At 43.4% G+C, this 13961-nt stretch overlaps 1 protein-coding gene across 13 annotated transcripts in view; it reads right to left on the bottom strand.

Moving 5' to 3' along the window:
- The window catches only part of CACNA1B (calcium voltage-gated channel subunit alpha1 B), a 297888-nt gene that overhangs the window by 81902 nt on the left and 202025 nt on the right, over window positions 1-13961 (bottom strand). For 9 of the 13 annotated variants that reach the window (XM_061479698.1, XM_061479707.1, XM_061479708.1 and 6 more), the window contains one exon: window positions 9744-9806. The exons of the other annotated variants lie outside the window; for them this stretch is intronic. In XM_061479698.1, the coding sequence (XP_061335682.1) occupies window positions 9744-9806 (63 nt within the window). The remainder of the gene's footprint in view (window positions 1-9743; window positions 9807-13961) is intronic. 13 annotated transcript variants of the gene reach the window in all.

The following is a 13961-nucleotide window of genomic DNA, read 5'->3' as shown; positions in this document are numbered from 1 at the left end:
AGGTGAAGAGAAATTAGATTGGCAGGAAGAGCAAAGAGAAATTAAATCTGTCCCTGAGCATCAAAGCCTGAGCTGTTCTGTGTATTGTGAAAAAACCCCAGCGATGGGGAGAGTCACACATCGGTGCAGATATGATGAGAGCACCTTTATCCCATGAGAGAGTAGCTCTTTTTTACGTCTGCCTCCTGTTATGCTGAAGATACCTCTGTTGGCATAGCCTTAATGCTTTAATTCCTCAACACAGCTCTTGGTTTCTGATCACCACATGCAAATGGGTCATCTCCCTAAGCCAACACAGGCAGGGAAGGCTGTTTTGCTTTCCTCCTAAAGACTGCAAGTCAAATTCTGCTTTTGCATAAACCCAAGCTAAACCCATTGGCTTCCAGGGTGGAGTTCTGCATTTAGCTGCATGGAGGTCCAGGACCCATTTTCTTCCTTAATGAAACTTCCTCTAACAAAGACAGGAAAATCATTATCCTTCCACCAGCCTGCTCTGTTGTCTGCCTTTACCACACGAGTCTGAGCTCCGCAGCCGGAGGGGCCGCGTGGGACTCCAGCACTTAACACACACCCCACAAGGGAGGCAGATGTATTTTCCTGACGCACTTTGTGGGCTCCCCTGACAATAGGAGAAAGCAGCTCCTGTGCGTGTATGTGCTGATTTGGACTGTCAGGGTCTGTCACTGTGCACAGACCCCGGGGGAAGCAGCGCTCATGTAGCACAGTGGGAGCTGTCAGAAATGCTTCACATCTCAGAGCTCTGCTGGGGGATCACTTCTTTACCAAAGGTGCTGCTGCCTGGCTCTGCTAAAGAGGCAAAAACCTACTTAACCACTCTCTGCAGACAGGAAGGGCACCCAGGCAGGTGTGAAGGCATCTGATTTAAACCAGAAATCACAGAGCTAACCACCAAACCCACAAATCTACATTCCCCATTCTCAAGAGGCACATTCCAGACTAATTTACCAGCAGCTGAGTGCCCCATTTACACCACAGCATAAGAACTGGTGTCAAAAATCACAGTTCTAAATGTAAATTATACCAGAAGGTACTGAGGACATAGCTTAGAGCCCCATGCACCAAATATCACACATCAAATGGAGAACAAGCCCATCATTAGGGAAGAGCACCCCCCAAGCTGTCCTAGTGACCCCTGACACAAAACTGAGCAACCTCATCATAGTGTAATTTGCCATTTCTTTTTGGTTCTACATTATGAAAGATTACCATGTTATCACCCAGCAACAGCTTTATTTGGGTTTAGAAGGAACTAATGAGTAAACATGCAAAGCCTCTGACTGCCCAGACCTGCTGCCCCATGCAAGGATTTCCCATGAGGAGCTGTTATTTGCAGCTCTTCATGGTCAGCACAGATGGGCACAGAGAGTTGAAGGTGCCTTAGATGGGCATCCCAGGATGTCCTGTGCATCCTCCAGGATGGGTGGGTGCCTTGCTCTGCAGTGCTCCAGATCTAGCACTGCTTAAACAAACCGGGCTGAAAAATGAACCTCCTCTTTAGCACACAGGCTCAGGGAAACAAGACAGCTTAGGGACAGGTCTGTGCGTGCCCAAGTGCTGCCTTGGCACAAGCCACCAGATGCATTTTCTCTTGGAGGATATTTCTCACTTCATAAAGAAAGTCCTTGGGGTGGGGACTGGCTTCTGGTTTGTGAGCTGAACTCACAGAGTGAGCTGTCAACATTGAATAAATACCTAGGAATAACAAGTTAGAGCTGGGAAACTGCTCTTCTGCTGAACAAAGCCTTCAGTTGATCTGCAAACCAAGAGCACGGAGAAGAGCACAACTGCCTGCTCCCCATCCCCTGGGCTCTATTTCCATGGGACAGGCACCACGCAGTGGTGGGATGCAAAGTCCCAGCCTCCCTGATGGGACTCTCCAAAGTAGAACACACAATAAGCCACCAGGCAACTTTTCCAGGACACAGCCTCTCCATAAGTGTCTGCACTGAGCCCATCAAAGCCAAGATATAAAAGAAAATCTCCTAAATCAGCCTGGATGTGGTGAGGAGGAAGGTTGAGGGTGCAAGGTTGGTACTCATCACAGTGCGGAGGAGACGCTCAGAATCTGCTAGCTCTGACACAAGATGTATCATTTCAGGATGGGTTTTAGTTGTGTTTCAGTTGTGCCAAGAACATAAATCAGCCTTTAAATTATATCTGAGGTGCTAAAGCTTCCACTCTACCTCACTCATAGCGAACTGAAAGGTGCTGACAGGTACATACACCACTGAGAAACTGGAGCAACCAAGTAATGCTCATATTAGCAAAACCTATTTTGCCAAAATCCTTTCCTTAAAACAGACACTGACATTATAGACTTAAATTTCTCAGCATCTAGAAATGAGATGCATCCTTAATGTTGACACAAGTAGCAGAGGTGACTGCCAAAAGACTACAACACATGGCCACCCACTGCTTTGGCTACTGACAAGCTGAAGAGCAGGAGGTTCAGAAGTAATGCCTTCATCCTTTCTGCTTTCTATGTGAAAAGGCACCAAAAAAAGGAAGTAAATCAGAAAATATCTGAAGCACAGTAAAAGCACTACCAGGAGAATATGCAGCCTGCCTGCAAGCTCATTATCCTATTCAAACCAGTCAAGAACATCAGGAGCAAGTGACATTGCACATAAAGTCTGCTGCAGGAAATGGAAGTAAAGCAATGGAGCAGGTTGGTCCCTCTGGGGACAGTGTTTCAGGGTTTTGGGAGCCAAAGCAGCAGCAAATGGAAGGAATGTGTTATCTCCCTGTCCAACCTAATCTGACTCTTGCTTTCTACACGTTCTCACCACAACGGGGCATGGCCATATGTGACAGCTTCTCCTCCCTTGTTGCTCTGCTGTAGCTCTTTGCAGAGAAGAGCTTTTGAAGTTATTTATGGCCCAACAGGATGTCACTTTGAAACAAAACCTGGTTTCATTACAACTGCCTATCTGTGAGGATATGGTGTCTATGCACACAACACAAAGTATTGCAGAAGAGATGGGAAAAAAGACAGGGCAAAATCATTTCCTCTGCTTCCTCTAGTGTTAGGTCCACATAATTATTGACCCTGCGTGAACTGGAGCAGACACGAACCATCTCCAGTACAAGCATGATAAGCTGCAGCACAGCTTATCCACAAACTGATAAAAAATGAGCCTCTGTGATAACAAGTATTTTTTCCAGAAGAGAAAACTACCTAATTATGAAGCCAACTCCTTATCTGAAATCCTGTTCACTGCTTGCATCTTAAAATCCTTCTGAATCTATTCAGAAAGTGGCAATAATCACTTCTGATCTACAGACATAATACAAAGATGAATGCTAATTCACTTTATAATTACCCTATTTTCTGTCTATATAATGTCTGGAACTCTTTGAAGGCTATTGGCCATATACTCAGTTTTCAGTTCCTGTAAGCTTGAAATGCTGTAGCAGATATTACTGCTAATGTGCTTCCCTGAGTAGCTTCACTGCTTCTGCTTGGATTAAGAAGCCAGCAGTCAAATAACTCCTGCCTGGGGCTATAAATAAAACCATACAATTCATGTAGAATCAAATAAATTCATATTAATGAATCAGTGACTAATGTTGGTCTTAAAAAAATACAACCAGTCACTGTGTAGATTGTTCAAAAACAGAAAGCGTATTTTTAGTCATATTCTAATCTTAGGGTATTCCTTAATGAGTAAAGATGTTGTTATCATAACCTTTTAAAGTGCTGCTTCAGTTAATGGCACTTTGCTTCCCAGAACTACTGGTTTAATCAGCTACATAAATGCAATCCTTCAAATTTTGCTTTAGTAAATAATGAAAGCTGACTCTGAACATCATAATTTGATGTTAAAAATACCTACATTTTAGATTGTGGGCATGAAAGGATATTTTCTGATTACAGATGAAAGGGAGTTTCTTTCTAAAATACAGTTTCAACCAAACATGCAATGGAAAAAAACCTTTCCTCTAAATCATATTTTCTGTTCATAAACTGGGAGAAGCTCTCTCCACGTTTCAATTTTCCACTTGGAAAATACAAGGTAGCATTTTAGTTTGGGGCAGGCATGCACAAAGCAGAATAGTTTATCTCTGTTTGGTTTGATAACACAGGTTTTTTTCAGATGAACTCATCAAGAGTGTTTAAATTTGCTTTGCCAGTGACCCCAGGAGTTGCTGCTTGGATGCTTTGGCACCTTCTCTTCTTTATGAGCTCCATGTCCCAGCTGAGCTCTCCTGGAACATGTACTGTGCCGTCCCACCAAGCTGGTGCAATGGCGTGCATCAGAAATGCCACCACCAAGAGCTGCTGCAGAAACCACTGATCAGTCTTCTCCAATATTATCCTTAAATTTGGTTTTATATATATATATATACATATCAGATTTTTTTATACTGAAGTTTCCCAGAAAAAAAAAAAAACAAACAAACACATTTTCTTGCATAATATTTCTCTTAATGTCTATTAGCTAGAAACTAGATTTTGAACATGGTCTAAGCCTAATACAATGCTGGCTGTGTATCACACCCTTATGTTCAGAAACTTGCTACTGAAATCTGAAATGCCTTTCAAAGAGATACCAACTACTTTGATTGAGAAAGTTCACTAAATCATTGAACCCCAGCCTGGTTTGTGTTGGAAGGGACCTTAAAGCTCCTCCAGCTCCAACCCCTGCCACGGGCAGGGACACCTTCCACTAGAGCAGCTTGCTCCAAGCCCCTGTGTCCAACCTGCCCTTGAACACTGCCAGGGATGGGGCAGCCACAGCTTCTCTGGGCACCCTGTGCCAGCGCCTCAGCACCCTCACAGGGAAGAACTTCTTAGTTATATCCAACCTAAATCTACCCTCTTTCATCTTAGAGCCATGTAACATTCATCAAAATGCAATATTTTGATATTTTCTTTAGTATTATCATCCTCAGATTGAATTTCCACTCCCTCTACCTGCTCTTTTAGGCAATTTGGAGAACTGCAGATGCAGGACATGCGGACCACAGGTCTCATCAGGAGAAAGAAGCTGAGATGCCAGAGTGAGACACAGTTGAGCACTGCTGAAGGTCCTTCAGGAGCCGCTGAGAGCATGTCACTCATGATGCACTGCAAGCCCTTTGGCTGGAGTCTTTGGCCAACGCCGAGCCAGAAGGTTTCCAAGGTGTGTATCATAACACAGCTCAAGAAAGACCTAGCACTTTGCTACCACTCCCATGAGGTGTCCATGGCCACCACCTCCAAAGAGCAGCAGAAATCATTGTATGCCACTGCTTAGAGTTTGAAGACAGCTGAGCCACTTGTTTTCATACGGCTCTGAAGCAATGTGAAGCTAGCCAAGCCAAAGCTTCCTGGTGTTATGTTATTGTAATGGAAATTTTACTGCTTTCAGCTTCAATTTTTTCATAACAGAGTAATTTCACTCAACCATAACTCACCATCCTGCGTGCTGTTCTCTATGCCTCTAATAAGAAAAAATTCCTAATTGTTTTCCATAAAATAGGACATCACATACTAACCCCAGATGGTTTTATGCACATTCTTATCTTGAGAAAATGCCAGAAATTGTCTAATCTAACTCAAGCTACACTGCTATCATTAGTCATAAGATCGCTTTTCAGACCTTACAACTTCCTTGATATTGCAGCTATGAATTGTGATCAAATAATTGCATCCTCAGCAGTAAATAACAGGCTCTTTAACAGAAAGAGGTACAACAAAAATATGGAAGTTAAAAGCCACATCACTATGGCCCAATTTAATGAAAAGCACACCAAGGTTAAATACGTGAAACCAGATATTCTCCTAAAATCCAGCTAAATTACATTTACTTTGTGTTTTGCCTCTGAAGTGTTCAATCCATGCTCTCCAGAAGACATTCTGACAAATCACAGAATCATATTGTAGAATGGTTTGTGTTGGAAGGGCCCCTAAAGCTCCTCCAGCTCCAACCCCTGCCACGGGCAGGGACACCTTCCACCAGAGCAGCTTGCTCCAAGCCCCTGTGTCCAACCTGCCCTTGAACACTGCCAGGGATGGGGCAGCCACAGCTTCTCTGGGCACCCTGTGCCAGCGCCTCAGCACCCTCACACGGTGCCTAAGAGCTCATCTCAGTCTCCCCTGTTTCAGTTTAAAGCCATTCCCCTTGTCCTATCACTGCAGTCCCTGATTAAGAGTCCCTCTCCAGCATCCCTGTAGCCCCTTTCAGATACTGGAATCTGCTCTGAGGTCTCTTTTGCAGGCTGAACAGCCCCAACTTTCTCAGCCCATGAAATAAGCTGCAACGGCCCAGACTAGACTCTGTAGGGACCACAAGCATTCTGTAATGATCCCACCGTGAACTCCAGACTCTTATGAAAACCCAGGACTAAACACATCAGGGAATGAAGTCACAACCCCCTTTTGTGCATGATGAGGATGGAAATGAAGCAGATAGGCCCAGACAGTGAATATACAGAAGCAACCGATAGAGATCAAGAACAGTTTGGGTTCTTGGATGGTGAATGACACATTCATTCTGGTAGAAGATATTGAAGCTTTCTCATTTCCCTCTGTACGCTATCAGGTCATCTACAGCTGGGTGGATGCAGCAGACACGTGCTGTGATGGTCTGGGTGGGAAAGAAAGTGCTGCTCAAAGAAAACCAAGTTTTGTTCTGGCAAAAAAAGATAATTTGTGGCCAATGCTGGTATTGAGCACTTATGGAAATAAAAATCCTCAGGTTGTGAAACACTGGGGTTTGCTTTATTTATCAATCTAGAAAATGCCTTAAGAATATGTCTAGTTTCATGTCCAAGCAATGACTGACACCTCTGGACCCCATTAGAAATAATAACCAGTAGCAGTGCAAAGAAAACCTCAAGTTACTGCACCACTTTGATTTCATCAGCAATTGCAATATAAGGATTTATATGAAAATTCAACATCCCAGAACTCTTAAATTCCTACTACTGGCAAAATACAACATAATTATTCACTTAGCTGTGTGTCATCCCCTATGTACATATACATTAGTCACCAATTGCAGTATGTATCTTAGATAAATGCTGATCTTCTTGAAGTAATAGAGCAGATCTGTATTTAACTACCTCTCCTCAGTGAATTAAACATGTATTTTGCACTGCTTGCACTGCTTGTATCACAGATCTTATAGCTTGAAAGGCTGGAATTAGCACAAGAAAATTGCTTCTCCTTGATTATTTAAAGAAACTAGCTCTGATGTTTTGTCTTTGGTTTCTTACCCATGTACAATTATTAATATTTTTAATAAGCAAATGATAGGGGAATAAAACCCAACGCTTTATATCTCAAAACATTTCTGAGTGAGCTTTGTTCTTTCAAAACAAATGACCATGGCTTTGCAGATCCTTTTCTTAATGATATTCAGGGCCCAAAGTATTTTCTGCTGTTTGAGCAACCCAAGGGAGAAAAAGGAATAGGGATATTTTTGCACCTTTTACAAGCTCTTTTCGATCAGCAAAACTGTTCAACTTCCATCTGTGCCCAAAAATCACACCATTTATCTATTCAGTGTAATTACAGCAATAGCACTCCCAGTGGGTAGAAACAAAGTGGTATAAAGGCATCCTGAACCTATGCTAATATTCACCCAGGGAATGGGAGTCCAGAGCACCTGCATGGCCCTAAGAGGAGTTGTTCCAGTTTAGCTATTTGGATAGAAGATAAACCCCCACATTTCTAACCCTTACATTTATACTGAGTAAACAAGAACTTCAGATGTCTTTACTCTGCAGGGAGCTTCTACTGCTGCTCTGTGATGGCTGGTACTTTTATACATTGTACATTGTAATGGGGTACAGTGATTTATTTAATCAAAACAGGAGGTATTGCTGGAGAAACGCTCTTTAGATACCCACAGTGAAGAGAATGCACGCTCAGCTCATCTGTCAAAACCAGCTCTGGTTTGCATAGGAAATTACAAATTACTGCCCAGACGGTGCATAGAAATGTTAAAGAGGAGAAGAATCCTCAGTTACAGCTTTTTGCAGTAAAAATTAATTCTGTTCAGAGACCAGATGTGAGTCATATCAGCAAAAAAAAGCCTCTATTATACTGTATTGCTGGTGGGGAGTTAGCAACAGACCTCAATGGCAAATGCCTCCAAATGCAGGCAAATGCCTCCAAATGCAGGCAAATCCTCCTTCCAAGGGGATTTTAGTAGCTGTGGTTTGATTTCACCTTCTTAAAAGGCAGCTCTGCCTATGGAAGTTTGGAAAAGGAACCAGATTCTTCATTCTTACAAGGCTTCATTTCTTATTGGGCAGACATTGCCTCCGACCAATTTAGTGCAACTTCCACTGGAGTGTTGGAGATGATGCAGCTCAGCACCTCTCCCCCATCACCACCTTTAACCATCACCTTCCTCCTGCCAGGGGTAAGGCAGGATAAGAGGGAACCAAAGAGCAATAGACCTCTCTCTGCACCTTTCTGCCTGTCAAGACACCATTGCAGCCAATAAATGCACTGCAAGAAGTGAGCCAAAAGCTGCCTTGGTCTAGTTTATTCCCCTAAATTTTCACTGTCCCAGCCCTGTGACATCTCAGACCTTAGCACATACAAGTCACACCTACTTTTGTTAGTTGAAAAAGTTCAGTCTTGGTCACAAGAAGCAAAGCTCACACATCATATCAACGTATTTTTAATACAATCATGTCTAAGAACCACCAGTAGATAAGGACCCTCAAAACACCCTGGGAAAAAGGAAGATGTCAGGAAGCTGGTGGAAAACATCTTTTGCTTCACTGTGCCTTTGGTAGCTGCTATGGTGCACGTAAGACAAACCCACACATGTTTGAATTGCACCTACTTGTCCCTTCAAAAGCATTAAAGAAGAAAGATAACATCAAACGGTAAAGGTATAACCCAAAGCCAAGACACTGAGATGGGTTGATGAGAAGCTGATGATGATTTCTGTTGTATTAGTCAGCAGGAGCAATGATATTTTCTACAAACCTGCATTGGTGTCAAAGCACACCCACGATTCACAGCAAAGCCAGCAAGATTTGTTTGTTAGGAAGGGGATAGAGTGAATGGAAGGTCTATCACCGTGTTCGCTCAACCACAGGTACATAGGAGTTTACTGAGTGCCTCATTTTTACCATATCTGTAGCTTTAAGCTCCAGCTCAAGGTCAGAGAGCACAGGCATACTCAGCCCTCTTATAAGTTTCCCAAAGATGCTTATGGAGAGTTTTCCAATTTGGTCTCACTTGGGTCCCATTTCCAGAAGTTTCTTTTATAATCCTTCTCAAGCTTTCATTTGAAGAGCACACTCATAGCTGGCCCACATTCTCCTATTGAACCATAAGTGCAAACACTGGTGGAACATCAAAGCCATCAGCCCAGTACATAATAAACACAGAGGACAAAAATACAAGTGAGAACAAGATGAACCACCAAATGAGGGCAGACAGGAGAAGAGGGAAAATAGTTAAGGAATAAACAAAGGAAAACAATTAAGGGGATGGGATTAAAATGAAGGAAGGGAGGAAAAAATCACAGTCAATGTTCAAAACACTACAGAGTTGCTCACGATCAAATCACAAGCATTACTTGGCAATGTCGTACACCTTCCAGTCCTTCCACTGTATGTTGGTCTGGAGGCTTTCCACAATGATGGGAATGATTTTGGGGAAAAACAAGGAAGGGAAGTGAAGGTATCAGGAGAAGGGGAAAGAGGGAGGTTTATAAATATGGAGATAAAAATCCATGTACTGAATATTGTAACAGAGAGCAACTCACGGTGAATTTACGCTGGAGACTGACGAGCTGCGAGATACAGTACCTCGAGTTTGCTTTACAAAACTGCACATGCAAAAACAAAACAAACAAAGAAAACAAAAAGTGAGAAAACAAAAGGAAAAAAGAAATCAAAATAAAGAAGAGCAGAGGAACCATAAAAGACATCGGGAGGAGACTCATACAGGCTGTGTCCTATCGAATGCAGACTGCAGCGTGCATCTTGGTAGGAAACCAGGCAAGCTTCAGAAAGTGTGGAAGCCACAGACACACCACCTTCCAGTTAACAGGGAAATAACCAAAGAATCAAAAACAGAACTAAAAGGGGGAAAAAAATTAAAAGGTGAACCAAAAGCCACACAATGATATTAGGACTTTATGCCTCCATGTGCTATACTCACACAATCCAAGTCCTCCGTAGAAGTCATCTTTAGGACCTCAGCGTAGAGGTCCTTGTAGAAACAGGTGGTGGTTGCTATTACAGCTGTGCTGCAAATCATTATCTCCAAGTGGGAGCAGGATGCTAATTCCCACTCTGGCTCTGTGACATGAGGAAGAAGCCTTAGCACAGAGAAAAGCATGGGCTGGAGGGAGGAACCTGGGGCACGTCCAGAGAGCCCAAATCCACCTGAGCCCCAGCAGCTGCTTCTCCTCTGTCTCTACCTGGGATTTGCTCTTCAGAGGCACCTACCTCTCTCCTCTAACAGGCATGGGGACATGCCTGAGCTCAGACTGTCCAAATGCAGCTCACTGTGCCGACCCCATAGGTCTGCTGGGCCTGACACATAAAATCATGGAATGGTTGAAAGGAGCCTGTTTCAGTTCGCAAGAAATTCTGTAGATTCTCCTCCATCGAGTGTTTGTATAAACACCCTTGTATGTGTGTGTGGGGGGGTTCTAAATATGGAAATCACTGGATTGCACTGGAAGAGTTTATTCTTCCTTTGGCAGGGAATCTACTGAAAAACAGGATTTGAAATATCTTGATAGATCTTGGCTTGAGGTGCTAATTTTTGCATTGTTATAAGAAATATTCTTTATAAATCTACATCATCCAGAGAACCCTCCCCAAGGCTGGAAATAGAACCCCTTCACCTCCTGAATTGCCTTTTCCCTCGCAACATTTTTTCTCCTGCTTCCATGAGGGTTTTAATCTGTTCACAACAAATACTAGCAAACCAGAAGGTTCATCTAAAATCTAATGTTTTTTGGATATAAGTAGGTTTAAATATGCATTTACTTCAATTCCATGAATTATTCTGAAGAGAAATGTTGGCCCAGATAAAGGCTATAATACAACAATCCAAAAGTCAAGAAGCCTGGAATGAATATAAGAGAAATTATGAAAGGCATCATAAAAGTTTTGCTTGGAGCAAATAATCTGATGAACAGTCAGGTATTTTGTCTAAACTTTACTATTTCTACATTTGTGCAGTGCCAAATGAAATGGGAGCAGGACTCAAAGTGGAGTTGGCATGCCCTGCTTGTTTGCCAAGAAAATTGTTGTCTCCAGGTTGCTCCAGCTGGGGACCCCTTTACTCTCTGGCTGGATGCTGAACCCCCAGGTTATCAGCTAAACCCTGCAGAGAACAAACCCTTGACTGCATGAGTGTGTCAAGAGTAAGTAAGTAATTACTTGGGCAAAACAGGTGTAAAACTCATGATGGAGGAGAATGTACTCGACCTCCCTAATTTACCTGCAAGTCAGCACCAACACTGTGCAATACCTGTGGAAATTTGGCTTAGAATTGCTGAAGGCAGGATCTCAGCATCGCTTGGTAGGAGGCTTGAATGAACCTGTGTATCTATCCCTGCCTCACTTGGTGCAGTGCAGGATGAAGACCATGCCTGGATCTTGCCAAGTATCCTTGTAACCTGGCCAGCCTACATTATGCAAGTCCTGCAGCTCTCCAGGTTCACTCCTCTGCTCCCACTGCTGGAGTCTGCTCTTTTGAAACCGTAAATTTGACTGTATTTCTGCTGGAACTGCAGGGTGTAAAGCCACGAAGCACAGACAGCCTCCTTTTCCAATCAAAATGACACAAGTACTTGAGCTTTGCCCAGTGCTACTCACCATCCATGAGGGACAGAGTACAAGAGTGTCTTTAGGCGTAGCTGAGTCATTGTTACACTGACAGCAAGGGCAAAAAGGCAAACTAACAGAAGGAATCACAGTACCTCACACATCAACACACTTCAGGGGGGGAAAGGAAGGGAAGAAATCACAAGCCAGCAAGAGAAAAAGAACGCTTCTCCTAGTCTACACATCACCCAGCACACGATGTTTTATGGGTTGGGTGTTCAGGCACACTTCTTGCTGGGTCCTGTTGGCTACCGACAACCCGACAGGGATTTGGAAACAGACAGCAATATTCCCAAGACAGAAGGAAAATATGGAACCTCTGAGATGGAAAATGTCCTGGAAAAACAGAGCAGCTCCCCCCACCCACCCCTTTATCCCCAGACCTGTACAAAAGGGACAGACAACTCTGAGAGGTCACTATGAAATGATGTGCCACCTTAGTTGTTCTTGGCACTTTGCTGGTGAATAGTCAACTTGCTCACATTAACAGGCAGTATCTACCTGTGGGTGTGCAACTAAAATGTAAACTGCTTTGAACAACCACGGGAGGGTCCAGCAGAAACCAGTCAGAGCCTGGAGAGAGGGAAAGGTCTTCAGAGGCTGGAAGGTTTTCCTGGGAAGCGCGGGTAACTTTGGAAAACAATAGTGGGCAACCCTATAGAATGCGTTTAAGTCTAGTGCCCACAGTGCACAAACTGTCTCTGCCACTGTCAACAAAGCTTCTTCCACTACATCTGGGAAGTTCTCCTTCCAACCAGAACTCACATCCGACACCCATACTTAAATATTTCCCTTGGGTCTGGCTATGACTGTAACCCATTACCACATGGAACTAAAAAGAAACAAACCAGTTTCACTCAGCATGACTTCAGGAAAATGACCTACAAATGGTTCCTACAAGTTTAGCAGTTGCTAGCTGTTGTGATTGTTGTTTTAAGGCTTTTCCCAAGAAAATCTGAAGAGGGCACTGGAAAATACATAGGCTCTGGGTGCCACGTGAGCTGCAGCCAGTGTCCTCTCCAGCTGGCCTGTTGGCCCATGCTGGGCTGGGTGTGTTTATTGCAGCCCCTTTTGTACGTGCCATTGGTGCATCTCTGGCTGGAACAGAAAGGTGGATAGGGAACACCAACATGGGGAGTTCAGGCTTTGGGTTAGGCAAATACAGAAAGACCATGCTAATATTGGCGCCTTTGTGTGACCATGAAAATGAGCCCAATGGGTCTCCCTTCCACCAGCACCTTTTCACTGGCATTGCAAAGTGGTTTGCACATCCACTGCCTGTGTAACTGGCCCCCTTTTCCCCCCTCCTCCATTCTGGCCACCAAGGAAGCTGCACCAATGGCTTGCTGTAAGGACCCATCCATCTGCAGTCATTGAGTTCAGGAGGCTGAAGAGGTTTAAATGCTGTATGGAACAGAGGGTTTTGAAGACAATGCTGGGCAAACTGAACAAACCCAGAAACTCACCTCCAGAAACAACAAAGCAAGGAAAATGCTAAACAGAAAACAAAATAAATCACAAAAATAAGAATGAAACAATGGGTTCAAAGTAAAATGCAAGAACACATGTTAAACAGCTACTCTGGTTTAAACCAAACATTACAACAAGGACAGAAACAACCTCCCAGCCTAGGTTTTAATCCTGAAAAAACACAAAACAAAAAGGCTCAAGGATAGAGTTCACCAGGTGGAAAAACAAACTCCACTCAGACAAATTTGTTCACGTTGAGTCCCTTTGGTGGAGCAGAAGACAAACCAGAGAAATCCTGGGAGATTGATGAAGTGAGAGCTACAAACCAAGTGCAGGTAGAACATTGTAATAAAGCACTTGGACTCAGTTGCAAGATAGATGATATCTCAATGCCACTGTAATAATGAGTATATTATTAAAACAGATCCCCAGGACACCATAGAGCTTCACCATCTATCAATCACAAGACAATTTGTGGCTCACATAGCAGCCTATTGCAGGTGAAGACTCCTCTTCAGACCCTCTAAGCAGGCTGAAATGCTAAATAAGCAACCGGTTTCTTATGCCTAGGAAATGACATTTTGCAACTAATGCAATAACTTGAACATTTCCTGAAGGTCAGTTATGAAGAGAGCCTTGAATGGCAAAGGAGAGCAGAACTGGTGGAG

This window comes from Pezoporus flaviventris, unplaced genomic scaffold (genome assembly GCF_033815535.1).
Source record: "Pezoporus flaviventris isolate CSIRO_AGI_PZ_B2104156 unplaced genomic scaffold, CSIRO_AGI_Pfla_v1 ptg000154l, whole genome shotgun sequence".
Taxonomy (NCBI): Eukaryota; Metazoa; Chordata; class Aves; order Psittaciformes; family Psittacidae; genus Pezoporus; species Pezoporus flaviventris.
This window is presented reverse-complemented; position numbering and strand designations above follow the sequence as displayed.